Here is a 17,028-nt window from a genome sequence, read left to right as displayed (position 1 = left end):
CGCAACGGGAGAGGCCACAACAGTGAGAGGCCCACATACACAAAAAAAAAAAAAAAGAAAAAAAAAGAAAAGAAACCCACAGCTCTGGAGAGTATAAGCCCTGGGTCACAGGGCTGGTGGGTATGGGACCTGAACAGCAAGTCACTTTACTGTGCAGCTGAGCTACACAGGACAGACTCTCGGCTTGGCCTGGTTCCAGTCCGATGGAGACCAAACATCACCAAAGCTGAAAACATTCAACAGGAGCATACAGCCCATCAAAGTGAACAGTTCTTTATTTCGAGCATTCATGCATTCATCCAGTTAACAAACATCCTTCTAGGATCAATTCCAGAGAGAGTAGTATTTGGGTGCCTCAGCTGTGCAAGGAAGTAAGAGGAGGAATGAGCAAGGATGAATAAGATAGTCCCCATTGTTAAGGAATTCCCAGTCTCTTAATTACCAACACTTCCTGAGTTCTTACTATATACCAAGAACTCTGCTGTACTACTTCCATGGTCTCAGTTCACACCCATAATACCCCAACAGGGTAGGAATGTTCAGGATTCCTATTTCACCCCTAAAGAAGCTGAGGCTCAGGCTCACTGGAAAACTAAGTGATGCAGCCAGGACTGAACCCAGGTCGGTCTGTCTCAGATCCTAAGCTCTAACCCCTATCTTCCATGGCCTCCGTATTGCTGGGGACCTTAGGCAGACACCTTCCTCTCTGGGTTTCAGCTCTCTCTGTGGAATGTAGAGGGTCAATGATTCTAGTGGGCGTACTGCAAACAACTACGAACCAAGACAGAAAGTAAGAAATGTCCACCTGACGTGAAGTGTGAGGTGTGGAGATCAGTTCCCATACCTCAGGAGAGGAAGCCATAGGACATAATCTGGGTAGAATGAGGCCAAAGGTAGGACTTTTGCCAAATAGGGTTCAAACCAGTAGGTTTCAGAGAGGCATAGCTGACACTTGCCCACCTCCACCAACGTCCATTCTCCCACCAAACTGAACTGCCCATGCCATCTCCACACTCCAGCTACCTCCCCAGTAAGGCCTTTGTCACACTGTCCCCTTACGTTCCGCCATCTCCCCTTATTTTTCTCCTCCAGGGGTCCTCTTCTGATCCTGCAGCTCTCCCCAAGAGACTATAACAGACATTCAAATTCTATTTCATCAAGAAGCCCTCACATCAATGGAACAGCATTTTCCTGGTCCTTGGTACATGGCTCCCTGTCTTCCCAATTTGCTCCGTCTCTAATGGAGAGAGAGCAGTGGCCCTTCTCCATCTGAATCTTTCACAGCAGCAGATGCCAGTAAGGTTGCCTGGAGAGTCTGGAAATGCCATGTTGCCATGGTAACAGCAGACCAAGGTTTGGGATGCTTTATCCCCAGTGAGCTGCCCTGGCAGTGCCATGCAAGGTTGCTGGTGGAATCTTCCTTGGGGAACAACAATGACAACAAAACCCCATTAATGGACCGAAAACTGCTCCGCTGGTGCTGAGGTTCAGCTCCTGCAAACACACTTGTGGGCCTCTCCCCCAGCCCCTTGGCTGAGAAGGGGGCCAGGCTCTGGCTCTCTGCACTGTGCCTCGCTCAAGGGGTAATACGGTTTTAACTGGCTCAGCCAACAAAGCAGGCCCTCCCCCACTCCAGCCCCCAAATTACCACTTCTCTTGTTTGATGCCACCAACCAGGGATCTGCTGGCATGGACCCTGGCAATTAGCACAGCATCTACATTTGTTGGAGAATTAAGAGCCACTGATTAGCCTAATTCCACACCATTTACAGGCAGCAAGTGTCAGCCTGAGATTGGCTTTTCCAAATGGTGGCCCAGAGGGAGGCATGATCATGGCTTGAGTTTGAAATGGAGGCAAGGGCCTGGTGGGCCAGACTGTGACCCAGGAGGGGAGGCAGGACTCACTTCTGGGCCTGAGGACATGTCAGCCACTGCTTCCCCTAGACCTGCTCGCCTAAGGGACCTGAAGCCCAGCAGAAGCTGTTTCCAAATTGAGGTCATGTCTATTTCCAAGTCAATCCTGACCGGAAAGGGAGCTCATTTCCCTTTAATAGCATCCCTGCTGACTCCCACTGGGAATGCCTAGCCATAGGACTAGTGAGCCCTAAACTAGGGGCTTCTGGGGATAGAGGCCTGAGTCAAACTCTAGCTGGCTGGGCAGAACCCTGACATCCTGCCTAGACTCTCCTGCCATCCCACCACCTGAACCTTTATCTGACCCTTTCATCTGTCCCCCAAGTTGCTCTCTAGCTGGACACTTGGAATTTGAATGCCTGATAATTACCTTATGATTCCTCTGTCAGACCCCTGGCCCGCCTGTTGGAGGACCCCAAATGGGCCCTCCAGGATACTGACATTCCCAGGATCATACAGGCCCCTACACCTCGGATGGCTGATCTCCATCCCCACCTAGCAGGAGCTAACTCCACAGCTGATATGGTTCCCCTGGGTTTGTACCTTCTCCTGCCAGTTTGCTTGTACACAGAATAAAGGGATCATGAGCACATGGAACTAGCTAACTGCATATGTGCCCACAGACCCCACGGAACTTCCAGAACCTCTAAGGAAATATATAGGCATAGAGGCCTGGCTGGACAGGCCTTGGCGACCGAGCTTGCCTCATGCAAACTCTGTCCTGCTTGAAAACAGGGGCTGAACCAGGTCTTCCCAGCCATTCATAAAACATTTATTGAGTTTTATTTGGCAGATGCCATCAGGGGTATAGGATGAACTGTTCGTGGCATCTGCCATCGAGTCTAGGGGATCAGCAGCCTTCCTAGCAGAAAAAGAAAGTTAGGGGAGACAGGAAGAAGGGCATTCCAAGTAGGGAGCACAGTGGGAACAAAGGCCTAGCAGAGGAGGTAGGTGGAGCTTATAGAGCTAATGATGCTAGTTCAGTTTGGAAGAAATGTAAAAAGTGGTAGAAGGAAATAAATTTGGGATGACAGGTAGGGTGCGCATCATTGCCAATGGCTCAGGAAATACAATCCTCAAAATGCCTGACTGAAGACTTGGACTTTACTCAGGAGCCACACAGAAGCCACTAAAGCTTTCGGGCAAGAAAGCAGCAGAATCAGAGCTGTGCTTCAGAAGCAAAATCTGGATAATAATGATCATCACTGTCATTGTCGTCCTGATAGATAACACTTATGGAGCCCTTACGCTGTGCCAGGCACTTTTCTGAACGCTTTAGACTGACGGTGGAGGAGGGACTAGGGAGACCTGTTTGGAGACAGGAGGATGCAGAAGAGGGATGGCTGGAGAGAAACAAGGAGGCAGGATCTGTGAAGCTGTGGTTAGGGGTGGGTGCTGAGAGGATCAGACAGCCTTAGTCATAAGACTGGGAGGATGGAGGTCACCTCTAGGTCTAGGGTGTGTGATTCCTTGAGTCACGCGTCCTGGTAGACTGAGTCTAGAATCTAACCCAAAGACAAGTTGAAATATTCCTCTTGTCACCCTGAGTTCAGAAAAACGTTTGGAGAGGAACAGACCACGAACGAAGGGCAGCTTTCCCAGGAAGACTTACCCTTTTACACTCTGCCCTGGTCCTTCTGACCAAGACCTGCTGATAGGAGTGAGAAGGAAAAGACCCGGAGAGGGGTGGCCTCTCATGGCTTTGACCCCGTGTCTTCCTGGTGGAGGTCCTTCTGCCACGATATACATCAGACTGGGGCGTCCAGGTAGGGAGGGAGCCCTGGTTTCCGCCTGCCTCGTTTGCTTCTCTGTCCTGCAGGTACCACCAGTGCCCCAAGCTCCTGGGGACGAGGGTCCTCAGGTGGAAGGCAAGAGCCGCCTGCTCAGAGATTGCTCTAGTGAGCAGGGCCTCCCGCCTTGCCAGTCTCTGCCTGTGTTCATACACCACCCTCCCTTATCTCTCCTGGGCCAGGCCAAATCTTAGCCTAGCCTTCAAGGCTCAGCTCAAGTCCTCCTTTCTCTAGAAAGTCTACAACAATCACTCCTTCACTGAGCACTTAGAATGGAAGTTTCAGAGCTGGAAGGGAACGTAGCGATCATTGGCGCAATCCTCCCAACTGTGCAGAAGAGGAACCTTGGGTCTGTAGAGGGAAGAACTTGCCCAAGAGAAGAGCTACGACTAGATTCCCTGGACAGCCTCCTGCGACCTTCAAGCTCTGGTTTGTTTCGCCCGTCTACGTCACAGATTGTGAGACTGTCTGTGGGGACAATGACTTCTATATCTCTGCATCCTTCTCAGTGCTTAGCACAGAGCCCTGGATCGCAGGGAGCTTGGGAAATAGAATCCTCAGTAGCCAAAGGCTCCTGAAGGCATCAGGTCCGAAGGAAAAGCAAGACACAGGTGAAGAAGGGAAAAAACCCTCCTTCCAGCAATTCTCCACTGTTCTGGGATGCAAGCCAAGCCCAGCCACTGGACTGGGGGTGGGAATAGAGATGATGCATTCAAAGGGACTTTTACATCCGAAAGAGATTTTTGCATCCAGTGCCAGGGTTCTAGCCCAGAGCTTCCTGGGAAAGCAGCTTCCAGAGGCTGGCAGAAGGGTTCATGCTGAGGTCAGCCTCTAGCCTGGGGCATTGGTGATGGTGGTAGCAGCAGCTGAGGGAAGATTTTTCTTTTAAAGCCGAGTCTTCAGACTTTTAGAGCAAAAAGAACCCTTCAAGATCACCCAATCCAATACCTGAATTTTTCGAATAGGGAAACTGAGGTCTTGGTAAGGAAAGGGATTTGATCAGGTCATACAATTCATTAGGGTCACAGCCAGGGCATAGTCCAGGTCTCTTGATCCCAACCCAGGACTCTCTGCAGGGCACCTTTTCTCAGCTGGGTCCTATACAGGTATAGAAGGAGAGCACCTGATGGAGTTAATGGCCACCAGTAAGTTATATGTTGTTTTTTAAAATGTCAAAATTACTGAATTACTGACAGACTGGTGATGTGGAGTTAAAGAAATGTATTGGGTTTGATTAAGCCTCCAGGTGAAAAAGCCACTTGCTTGAGATTACAGAGCTAGGAAAAAGTGGAACCAAAACTCAAGCACAGATGTATCTGGTCCCAAAGTCCTTCCTTTATCCACTGGCTGACGCTGCCACACACGCTGTCTCTGTGCTCAGAACTGAGGAGTAAAGACAGGACAGATGGACAGGTCTGAGGAAGGATTCCACTAGACGGACACTTCCTGGGTGAGCCCCTCTTTGCCCCAGGCCCTGTGCTGGGCACTGGGGACACAGAGAAGAAACGAGATCTAGCAGTGCAGAGACTAGGAGGTGACTTCCAGGGAGATTCTAAACGAGCAGCGACCAAGACTGAAAGAGAAACGAACCCGGTCCTTTAAATTCTGAAGTAAGAATGAGGCTGATGAACAGGACGGTGTGACAGCATGCCGGCCGGTCCTGCCTGAAGATCCATGTGTCCCCAGCCACAGTCATCGTTGTCCTTGCAGCACCCAGCACGGTGCCTGGCACATGAAGGCACTCAAGGCAGAGTTGCTGAGTCGATGTGTGGATAAAGGAGGCTCCTCCCTGACAGGGAGTCACGACGCAGCTCCAGGCCTTGCAGAGGGAGGGTCTGTGCTCCCCCCATTTGTAGAAGGGGCAGGAGGCAGCTGGCAGGTCCAGAAATGCTGACACAGAGAGGGACAGAGCTTTCAGCCGCAACCGATTTCTCCATGGCAACAAGCTGACAGAAAACTGCACAGGAGACTGAGAAACCAGTTTTAAAATAAAGACACGAGACACCCTCAGTCTAACATCACACATGCAAAGCAATAGCTCCTGCCTCTCAGCCCCTTAGGAGGGGCAGGCATAATCACTAGAAAAGGTAGCTCCTTCCAACCTGCCATCCCCTGCCAAGGGCCCCATGTGTCTCCCCTCCTACTGTAAACCTTCCCAGAGCTGCCAGGAAGAATCTCTCTCACTTTGCAGTACATGTTTCAGGGCATTGCACCAAATCTGACAAGCAAGGGAGGAGGCTCCGCCAGGGTCACAGCTGGCCAGGTCCTGCAGCAAACGGCCCATGGCAGTCGGCGTCCTGTCACACCAGAGCAGTGGTGGCTGAAGCCTGGGCGGGGCGTAGGGTGTAGGAGGAAGAGCAGGGCAGAGACCCCTTTCCTCCTCCGTCTCCTGATGGTCAAATCCTGCTTCATCCTTCAGGGCTCAGCTGTATTTGCCTTCTTCTCCCAGGATGACTTAATCACACACACCTTCCACTGTAAATCCAAAGCCCTCTGTTTACATTTCAAATATAACACTTTTTATTATACTCCTGCTTACAGAAGCAGACAGACAATCTGCTCTGCATTACACTTCTAGTTACTTATTCTGCCCCCCAGTAGAGAACCTGGTCCATGAGAAAGCCTCAATAAATGCTTTCCAAATTGAATTAACAGCATGAGAAAACATTTTAATTTGAGTAGCTAGAGATCGGCCCTCCTTCAGTTTCTGGGAGTCTGCTCAGACTACCATTTCCTCCAAAGCCTTGGTGCTTTGAGGGCACAAAGGCAGTGTCACCCCCTCTCCTGTGCTGCTGTCCTTCCTGCTGGGCGCCCCCACTAGCTTTCTGCCAACTCCACTGTGTTCCTTCCCTTACAGTTTCATAGACATTACCATATTCAAAAGGGGACCCCAGAACAAGCTGGACTAAGGATCCTGGGTTCATTGCTAGCTTTATGACCTCCTGTCTGTGTGAACTTAGGCAAGTCATTTAACCTCTTTGAACCTTGTCTGCAAAATGGGAAGAATCCATTTCCATACCTATGCCCTGCCTGCCTCATGAGGCTGGTGTGAGGAACAGAGATTATGAATCGTGAAGATGCTCTGAAAGCCGTAAAGTGGTCTCTGTGCAAAGGTAAGGTGAAATGTTGCTTCCAGCATCTTATGAAAGAGGTAGCTGAGGCCTACACTCAGGAAGTGACTTCCCCACGATCGCACAGAGAGACTGTGGAGGAGCAGAGTCCAGGTCTTCTAATTCTTGGTCCAGAGCTCTTTCCCAACCTTATGCTGCCTTAGAGATCACACCCAGGCATTCTTCAACTTTGGCAAAACCAATTCCACATTCCATTAAAATGAGAAGCATTCTGGATTACCTGCGGAGGATAAATCTCTGAACTGGAACAGAGTCCAGCTCTCTACTTCCAGGCAGAATGCCACCTGAAACATTCTAGGCTGGGAGTTAACTCTTAATCCCCCATCAAGCCTTTCCTTCCAGTTTCTCAGTCACTGCTAACTAACCCATGCCAATAAAGGTCATCATGGCAGCTAACACAGTCTTGCTGTGGCAGATCCCAGGTCTTCTGATGTAACCTCAGAAACTGCAACACTGCACAGACCAGAGAAGCAGATCGGGAACAATTTGGACTGGATACAGAGGAAAACTGGTATGGCTTGGAGTACAGACTTTAGTGGAAAAGCACTAAGGCTACAGTAGGGCTTGACTTGGGATGTAGGGACACGGATTCCCTGGAGTGTGAAGTCAGCAGAAGCAGATCTGAGAGAGACAGGAGGGACACACAGGTCCCGCTGCTCAGAGTCTAACAGCTTCCAGGCCCACACACCAGAGATGTCACTGAGTGAAGCCTCTTCAGACCTCAGCAATGACTTTGAAAAGGAGGAAGGGTGGGAGAGAAGGAAGGAAATGTCTTTGTCTAGAACCCTAACCCTTTCATGGTGTGAGGGTTAATTTTGTGTCACCTTGGCTAGCCCATGGTGACAAGTTGTTTTGTTAAACACTAGTCTAGACGTTGCTGTAAAGGTATTTTTAAGATGTAATTAACATTTACGATCAGTTGTAGTGGGCCTTGTCCAATCAGTTGAAGGCCTTAAAAGCAAAGACTGAAATGTCCTGAAGAAGAAAGAATTCTGCCTCAAGGCTGCAACACAGAAACCCTGCCTGTGTTTCCAGCCTTTGGACTCAAGACTGAAGTATCAACTCTTACCTGCATCTCCAGCCTGCTGGCTTGCCCTGAGGATTTCAGATTTGCCAGCCCCCAAAATAGAGTGAGACAATTCTTTAAAATATTGCTAACCTTAGACAGACAGGCAGATAGACAAGAAGGTAGACAGATGATAGATATAGTATATCCTATTGGCTCTGTTTCTTTTGAGAACCCTAATACAGGTGGGGTTGGGTATTTTCATCTAATTTACCTTATTTAATCCTCCAAGTGACCCTGAGAGGTAGGTTTTGCTATTCTGAGGTTTGTTCACAGATGAGGAAACCGAGGCTTAGAAAGTCAAGTCACTTGGTAAGGAAGACTCCAAAGCCCATGCTTCATCAGTTTTACCATAGGGCCATGAAGAAGTAGAATTTCTCTAAAGAACGCTGCGACAAGAATTCCTCACCAAACAGTGTTGCTGATTTCCTCTCAGTTCTCCTTTTTTTGGGGGGAGGCAGTTAACGACAACAGAAACCAGGGTATGAACAGGTTTGCTAATCAAGCAGGAAGACTTGCTTTTGCAAAACACTGTCTTAAGGATTTCCATTCTTCCTGGGGTCTGTATCTGGACCCAGGACTTGGGTCTGCATGGACATTTTGGGGTCTCATCACTTTTAAACCTGAGCCCTGAGTGTGAGTGGTCTTTGCAAGAGATTGCTTCATTTGGCTCCTGCAGGGAAGCGGGAAGCCTGCTCTCCACTCAAGTGATGAGCTCTAATGGGGCTGCTTTCTCTAACAGAGCATGCAGCCTTCCTCTGCCTCTCAAGCTGCCCTTCCTCCCACCCCCAAAAGGTTTCTCACCACCACTGTGTCCCCAGGGAAGGGGGAGCATTCTTCCCCTGAACAACTTTAGCCTGAGGATGGACGAGCCCTCTTTCCTCCATTCCCCTTAATGCAGCTGAGACACGGTGGGATTTGCAGGAGGAAGTTGACTAAATGCTAGGGGCCCCTGAAAAGGAAATCATCACAGCAATCCAAACACTTCTACAGGCAGGCAGGGCTGCCAAGATGAGCCTTCTGACTCTTTAATAACTCTCCCCTCTCTCCAAAGGGCTGGGACATACAACTCCAGAAGCCTCTGCTCAGCTTGCAGTCAACTGAACGTGCAGCGGTTTCCACGTGGTCACTATCTGGCTTATTGCCTCAAAGGTATGGCCTCGCAGAGCAGTACCTCCCAGCATGTTAAAGCCCACATCAAAAATGATACTGTTTGACACACTGGATAAATGTAGACGTGGATGTGCAGTCCGAGGACTGCCTCCTGCTAGCCCAGGCCACCACCCTTAAGTGCTGAGGGCTTTGCTGTCCTGACACCCTGGTTGGGAAATCTGTCCTACAGAGTCTTGTCCCACTCGTGGCCTAAGTCAAGAGATCCAGATTCAACTCCACCTCCTGCCTGGGCCAAGCCCTTCATTCCTGGGTCTGGTCTGAGGGTCATGCTTCCTGTTCAGGTAATGGGCTGGAACGTGGTGACAGGCAAATTATATCACCTTTCAGATGAAATCTCACCCCCCTCAACAGGGAAGTAGCTTTGCACATTATAGACCAAAGAGTCCTTCAAGGACCAGGAAAAGTGCTACTTCCCCCAGGAAGCCTGCCTGGCAGGCACACTGTCTCCTGTGTCTACTGAGAGAACAGGGATCCCTCCTCTCCTCTGCTGCTGGAGTTACTGCATCAAAAAAAAAAAAAAAGAGAGTTGCCTGCATGTCTACACAGCTGCTAGAGCTTGGGATCACCAACAGCCAGCACTCCAGGGAGACGCAAAAGCTAGTGATGACAGTAATGATAATAACTAACATTTACTGAGACTATACAAGGTACTAGGCACTGCTCTTAGCACTTTACATGTATTTACTCATTCACCATAGCTCTTAGAGTTAGGTCTTATCATTTCACTCAGTTATAGACAAGAAAACCAAGGCACAGAGAGATTAAATTATTTGCCCCATATTACACAGCCAGTAAGTGGCAGAGCTAGGATTCAAACCCAGGCAGTCTGGCTCCATATCATTTAATTCAAACAATAACTCTGTCATGTTAGTTTTATTAAACCTGCTTTAAAGGTTGAGGAAACCGAGGCTTGAGCACTGTGAGCTAAGACCACATAGCTAAAAAGAGGCAAATCAAATATTCAACCCAAAGGTTGCAACCTTTCTCAAGCCCTTCATGGTAGGAATTGTGTTACAACCACTCCAGGCTGAATTCAGGGAGGCCAGCTGACCTCATTTGTCCTCTGGGATGAGAACCAGCAATGGACGTCCACTGCCATCAGAAAGGCTCTGCCAGCAGGTCATTTTGAATGGGTGCAGTTTCCGAAGTACTTTTTATATATGATTATGTACATAACCCATATCCCATTAGAGAGACAGAAGGCCGAGGAGAGCCAGCCTCCTGGGACCATGGGCACACTTTTCTGTTACAGTGCATGGACACTGTGTGGTTGCAGCTTTCTGGGTGTCCACTCAGCCCAGGTGCTGTTCTAGAAATGGTCTCATACGTGAACCCTCTTGTACCCAGGATCGAGTGAGACACAGGAAGCAGTGTCTCCCAGCAGAAGGGCAAAGGCTTAGAGGGTCTCAGAGCTACCATCCCTTTCCTGTGGGGATTTAGGCAAGTTTCTTAATCTCTACGAGTTCCAATTTCCTTATCTGAAACAAAAAAGGAAACGAGAAAATTCTTCCTTCCAATTTTTCTTGGTTACAAGAAAAAAAATGAAGTATGAAATTTTATAGCAGAGAAAGAAAATATGTTTACTAAGCACCTATAATGTGCTAGGCTCTATATGTATGTATCTCATTTATATTTCATATAAATCCCATGAGAGAGGTATCTCCACTTTACAGACAAGGCAACCGGAACTCAGGGAGGTTAATGCTTGTTCAGAGCCACATTGCTAGTAAGTGGCACAGAGGAGCTGTGAACCCAGACTCCCTGGCGTGAGCTTGGAGACTTTATCACTTCACCAAACTCCTCTCCAAAAAGGCACAACAGGCTCCCCAATTCCACCAGGTGAATTGAGCCTTTCCCTGCCAGCTTGGCCCTCTCCTGTAGAGCCAAGGCTGCACAAACCTCCCCAGACTTTGTTTCTGTGAGGTTTCCATAAAGTGTATGAACGGAAATTCCATGCTTGGACTTGAGTGATCAAAGAGAAGGTAAAGGGCCCTCATCTCTTCTCTCAGGTTTCTGGTGGTATTCCTCTCTAGCTCTCGGATCTCATGGGAAGGAGGCAAGGCCACTGTGGTAAGGCTCCTGTGGATTGATTCTGGGGAGATGGAGGCTGTTGCTTTGCAGACCCTTAAGTCACCTGTGTCTGGGATGCAGCAGCTGCTGTCATCTGGGAGATGGGTACAGAGATGGGCCCTTGGCAGCACTAGGCCCAGTGGGCGACTCAGCACCATCTGGCCCTGGCCCTCTGCCCCTGCAGGACATACTTCAGAAATTCATGGGTCTGAGAAGTCACAGCTTGGTCCTCGGAGTGACTCTGATGGAGGTGTTTGACCTGGGACTGGCTCTGTGGAGTCCCAGTAAAACTGCTGTGGTTCTGCCTTGTGCCCTTAGCGCTCTGTCACCCAGCCCTATGGGCTCTGCCTAAAAAGATCCAGACGATGTTTCCTCTTCTCCACCATCATTTTTCCTGTCCTAGGTTAGGCCTGCATCCTCACTTACCTAGCATGATAATATTAACTAACAATAATCACTAAGTGCTTCCTATGTGCAAACACCAAACTATGCAGCACTTGAAATACATTTTTAAATTTTTATTCTTTTTAAAAAATTGTGGTAAAATATGCATGACACAAAGTTTACCATTTTAACCATTTTAAAGTGCACAGTTTAGGGACTTCCCTGGTGGCGCAATGGTTAAGAACCCGCCTGCCAATGCAGGGGACATGGGTTTGATCCCGGGTCCAGGAAGATTCCACGTGCCACGGAGCAACTAAGCCTGTGCACCACAACTACTGAACCTGCGCTCTAGAGCCCGCGAGCCACAACTACTGAGCCTGCGTGTTGCAGCTACTGAAGCCTGCGTGCCTACAGCCCGTGCTCCGCAACAAGAGAAGCCACCGCAATGAGAACCCGCACACCATAACAAAGAGTAGCCCCCCTCACACAACTAGAGAAAGCCCACGCACAGCAACGAAGACCCAACGCAGCCAAAATAAATAAATAAATTTAAAAATAAAGTGCACAGTTCAGCGATATTAAGTACATTCACACTGTTGTGTAACCATCACTGCCATCCATCTTCAGAATGCTTCTTATCTTTTCATAATGAAACTCTGTACCCACTAAACAATAATTTCCCATTCTTCTTCCTCCTCAGCCCCTGCCAACCACTATTCTACTTTCTGTCTCTATGAGTTTGATTATTCTCAGTACCTCATAAGGATGGAATCATACAGCATTTGTCCTTTTATGTCTGGCTTCTTTGACTTAGCATAATGTCTTCAAGGTTCACCCATGTTGTAATATGTGTCAGAATTTCCTTCCTTTTTTAAGGCTGAATAACATTCCATGAAATACATTTTCTTATTTAATCCTCCTAATAGTTTCTATGAGGTAGATACATTTTTATGTCCATTTTACAGAAAGGAAATTGAGGAACAGAGAGACTAATTAAATGGATCATTCATCTGGTAGCTAGCAGAGCTGGGATTTAGACCCAGGCTGTGTTGCTCCTGAAACCTGTGCTTTCCCACTCTGCTGTGAGCCCCACGCCTTCTCCCCAACAGCCCTCTTACTTACAGGCCTCCCAAGCTCCATCCTCCATCAAGGTAGTGATCTTTCTAAAAGGCCGATTTAATATTATTATTCTTTACTTCAAACCCTTCCCTCGTTACCCCTACTTACGGTCATCTTAAACTCTTCGGCATAGCATTCAGGTCTGTCCCTGACCCAGATCCTTTTCTGCTTTTCTGGCCTTTCCCCTCCCCTAACCCCCACCAAAACCAAAGTCCTCACCACCTGGACTCTGTGCCTTTTAACCTGCTGTTCTCTATAACTGTAATGTCTGCTTGTCAAATGAGGCAAACTCCTATTCATCTTTGAAGGCCTAGCCTAAATGTCACCTCCTCCTTCCAAGATTTCTCCAGGCAGTTTGTAGAGCTTTTCTCTCTGCTTCTGTAGAACCTGAACGTAGCTCTGTAATAGCACTAATCACACCTAATCTGATTTGTCAGTTTATAAATCTGTCTCCCACAACTATACCTGTGGTTGCCAACATATTTGAGCATAAGGACTCCTTTTTAATATCAGAGAATTTCAGGATCTTTCCATACATACTGATCAAGGCAACATTTAATGACAAAGTCACCATGAATTCAGTAAAGCTTTTTTTTAAAAACATCTTTATTGGAGTATAATTGCTTTACATGTAACCGCATTTGAGTCACCATGATACCATCTATATATTTGAAAACGATGCTGCATGTAGGTGAAGAGAGGAATCTGGGGACCTTGTTGTGTACTCTGGATTCTAAGATACCAGAGCCTACAGTTTGGGAACCACTCCTCTGGCCTGGAGAGTGGGTTTTTTGAAGAAATGGAAGTAACATCCATCGACCCTATTATATTACGAAGCTGTGCCAGTCACTTTGCATTTTTAACTCCATTAAATCTCAAAAAATAGTCTGTATTTTCCAGATAAGAAAACAGAGCTTGGAAAGGTAAAGTATCTTGTCTGAGGTTACACAGTGAGAGAGGCAGAGTGGGATTTGGTTCTCGATCTTTTTCTACTTTGTCACTGCCTTGGGGCAAGGACCACAGGTATTCATCTCTGAGTGTCCGGTGCCTCACTCATGGCCTTGCTTGGAAATGTCTGAGGAACAGATGACCCAAACCCAGAGAGCTCTTCCCTATGCGTTCTCAGGCCCTCTAGCTCGTACCAGAGAGTCTTTGGCCAGACGACCCCGGCCCGCACCGCTGCAGGCAAGCAGATACGTCCTTCACGCAGGAGAGAACCAGAGAAGGTGCTGGGCAAACTCTAAGATGGCAGAGCATGGCCCGCTTCTCCTTTAGGTGTTATTTCCCTTATTTAGTAGGTATCCCTGCCCCGACCCTGGGCTCTGAGTTGCTCTCTTCACTACCAGCCCTCTGCTCCCATTCCCCTCCACCCCACACACTACCTGTCCGGCTCCACGGCAACTGCTGTCAGCTAACAGTACCCTCAGAGTAGTCCTACTGGACCTTTTTTTTTTTTTTTTTTTAACATCTTTATTGGGGTATAATTGCTTTACAATGGTGTGTTAGTTTCTGCTTTATAACAAAGTGAATCAGTTATACATATACACATGTTCCCACATCTCTTCCCTCTTGCGTCTCCCTCCCTCCCACCCTCCCTATCCCACACCTCTAGGTGGTCACAAAGCACCGAGCTGATCTCCCTGTGCTATGCGGCTGCTTCCCACTAGCTATCTATTCTACGTTTGGTAGTGTATGTATGTCCATGCCACTCTCTCACTTTGTCACAGCCTACCCTTCCCCCTCCCCACAGCCTCAAGTCCATTCTCTAGTAGGTCTGCGTCTCCATTCCCGCCTCAGCCCTAGGTTCTTCATGACCTTTTTTTTTTTTCTTAGATTCCATATATATGTGTTAGCATACGGTATTTGTTTTTCTCTTTCTGACTTACTTCACTCTGTATGACAGACTCTAGGTCCATCCACCTCACTACAAATAACTCAATTTTGTTTCCTTTTATGGCTGAGTAATATTCCATTGTATATATGTGCCACATCTTCTTTATCCATTCATCTGATGATGGACACTTAGGTTGCTTCCATCTCCCGGCTATTGTAAATAGAGCTGCAATGAACATTTTGGTACATGACTCTTTTTGAATTATGGTTTTCTCAGGGTATATGCCCAGTAGTGGGATTGCTGGGTCGTATGGTAGTTCTATTTGTAGTTTTTAAAGGAACCTCCATACTGTTCTCCATAGTGGCTGTATCAATTAACATTCCCACCAGCAGTGCAAGAGGGTTCCCTTTTCTCCACACCCTCTCCAGCATTTATTGTTTCTAGATTTTTTGATGATGGCCATTCTGACTGGTGTGAGATGATATCTCATTGTAGTTTTGATTTGCATTTCTCTAATGATTAATGGTGCTGAGCATTCTTTCATGTGTCTGTTGGCAATCTGTATATCTTCTTTGGAGAAATGTCTCTTTAGGTCTTCTGCCCATTTTTGGATTGGGTTGTTTTTTTGATATTGAGCTGCATGAGCTGCTTGTAAATTTTGGAAATTAATCCTTTGTCAGTTGCTTCATTTGAAAATATTTTCTCCCATTCTGAGGGTTGTCTTTTGGTCTTGTTTATGGTTTCCTTTGCTGTGCAAAAGCTTTGAAGTTTCATTAGGTCCCATTTGTTTATTTTTGTTTTTATTTCCATTTCTCTAGGAGGTGGGTCAAAAAGGATCTTGCTGTGATTTATGTCATAGAGTGTTCTGCCTATGTTTTCCTCTAAGAGTTTGACAGTTTCTGGCTTTACATTTAGGTCTTTAATCCATTTTGAGCTTATTTTTGTGTATGGTGTTAGGGAGTGTTCTAATCTCATACTTTTACATGTACCTGTCCAGTTTTCCCAGCACCACTTATTGAAGAGGCTGTCTTTTCTCCACTGTACATTCTTGCCTCCTTTATCAAAGATAAGGTGACCATATGTGCAGCATGGGTTTCTCTCTGGGCTTTCTATCCTGTTCCATTGATGTATATTTCTGTTTTTGTGCCAGTACCATACTGTCTTGATTACTGTAGCTTTGTAGTATAGTCTGAAGTCAGGGAACCTGATTCCTCCAGCTCCATTTTTCGTTCTCAAGATTGCTTTAGCTATTTGGGGTCTTTTGTGTTTCCATACAAACTGTGAAATTTTTTGTTCTAGTTCTGTGAAAAATGCCAGTGGTAGTTTGATAGGGATTGCATTGAATCTGTAGATCGCTTTGGGTAGTAGAGTCATTTTCACAATGTTGATTCTTCCAATCCAAGAACATGGTATATCTCTCCATCTATTTGTATCATCTTTAATTTCTTTCATCAGTGTCTTATAATTTTCTGCATTCAGGTCTTTTGTCTCCTTAGGTAGGTTTATTCCTAGATATTTTATTCTTTTTCTTGCAATGGTAAATGGGAGTGTTTTCTTAATTTCACTTTCAGATTTTTCATCCTTAGTGTATAGGAATGCCAGAGATTTCTGTGCATTAATTTTGTATCCTGCTACTTTACCAAATTCATTGATTAGCTCTAGTAGTTTTCTGGTAGCATCTTTAGGATTCCCTATGTATAGTATCATGTCATCTGCAAAGAGTGACAGCTTTACTTCTTTTCCGATCTGGATTCCTTTTATTTCTTTTTCTTCTCTGATTGCTGTGGCTAAAACTTCCAAAACTATGTTGAATAAGAGCAGTGAGAGTGGGCAACCTTGTCTTGTTCCTGATCTTAGTGGAAATGGTTTCAGTTTTTCACCATTGAGTACGATGTTGGCTGTGGGTTTGTCATATATGGCCTTTATTATGTTGAGGAAAGTTCCCTCTATGCCTACTTTCTGCAGAGTTTTTATCATAAATGGATGTTGAATTTTGTCGAAAGCTTTCTCTGCATCTATTGAGATGATCATATGGTTTTTCTCCTTCAATTTGTTAATATGGTGTATCACGTTGATTGATTTGCGTATATTGAAGAATCCTTGCATTCCTGGAATAAACCCCACTTGATCATGGTGTATGATCCTTTTAATGTGCTGTTGTATTCTGTTTGCTAGTATTTTGTTGAGGATTTTTGCATCTACGTTCATCAGTGATATTGGCCTGTAGTTTTCTTTCTTTGTGACATCTTTGTCTGGTTTTGTTATCAGGGTGATGGTGGCCTCGTAGAATGAGTTTGGAGTGTTCCTCCCTCTGCTATATTTTGGAAGAGTTTGAGAAGGATAGGTGCTAGCTTTTCTCTAAATGTTTGATAGAATTCGCCTATGAAGCCATCTGATACTGGGCTTTTGTCCCACTAGATCTTAAGGTCTGGTAAAGCTAGGTGTGGTCTTCCTAATGGCCATTTGTGTTTGAAACCAAAGGAGAGATTTCTCAAAACTTCTGGCTGGTCAGGAGGCCATGGGAGGAAAGGAATGTGCTTCAATGTC

General features: G+C 46.6%; 1 protein-coding gene across 8 annotated transcripts in view; it reads right to left on the bottom strand.

Annotated features, from left to right (window-relative positions):
• The window catches only part of SERGEF (secretion regulating guanine nucleotide exchange factor), a 218,441-nt gene that overhangs the window by 18,314 nt on the left and 183,099 nt on the right, over positions 1-17,028 (bottom strand). Inside the window, exon 12 of one of the 8 annotated variants that reach the window (XM_049712859.1) lies at positions 287-6,179. The exons of 6 other annotated variants lie outside the window; for them this stretch is intronic. In XM_049712859.1, the coding sequence (XP_049568816.1) occupies positions 6,160-6,179 (20 nt within the window). In that variant the 3' untranslated portion in view covers positions 287-6,159. Of the gene's footprint in view, positions 1-286; positions 6,180-17,028 lie in introns of those variants that run through there. One more of the 8 variants, XM_033416172.2, reaches the window with a different exon arrangement.

Source organism: Orcinus orca, chromosome 8 (assembly GCF_937001465.1).
Source record: "Orcinus orca chromosome 8, mOrcOrc1.1, whole genome shotgun sequence".
NCBI classification, from domain to species: domain Eukaryota; kingdom Metazoa; phylum Chordata; class Mammalia; order Artiodactyla; family Delphinidae; genus Orcinus; species Orcinus orca.
This window is presented reverse-complemented; position numbering and strand designations above follow the sequence as displayed.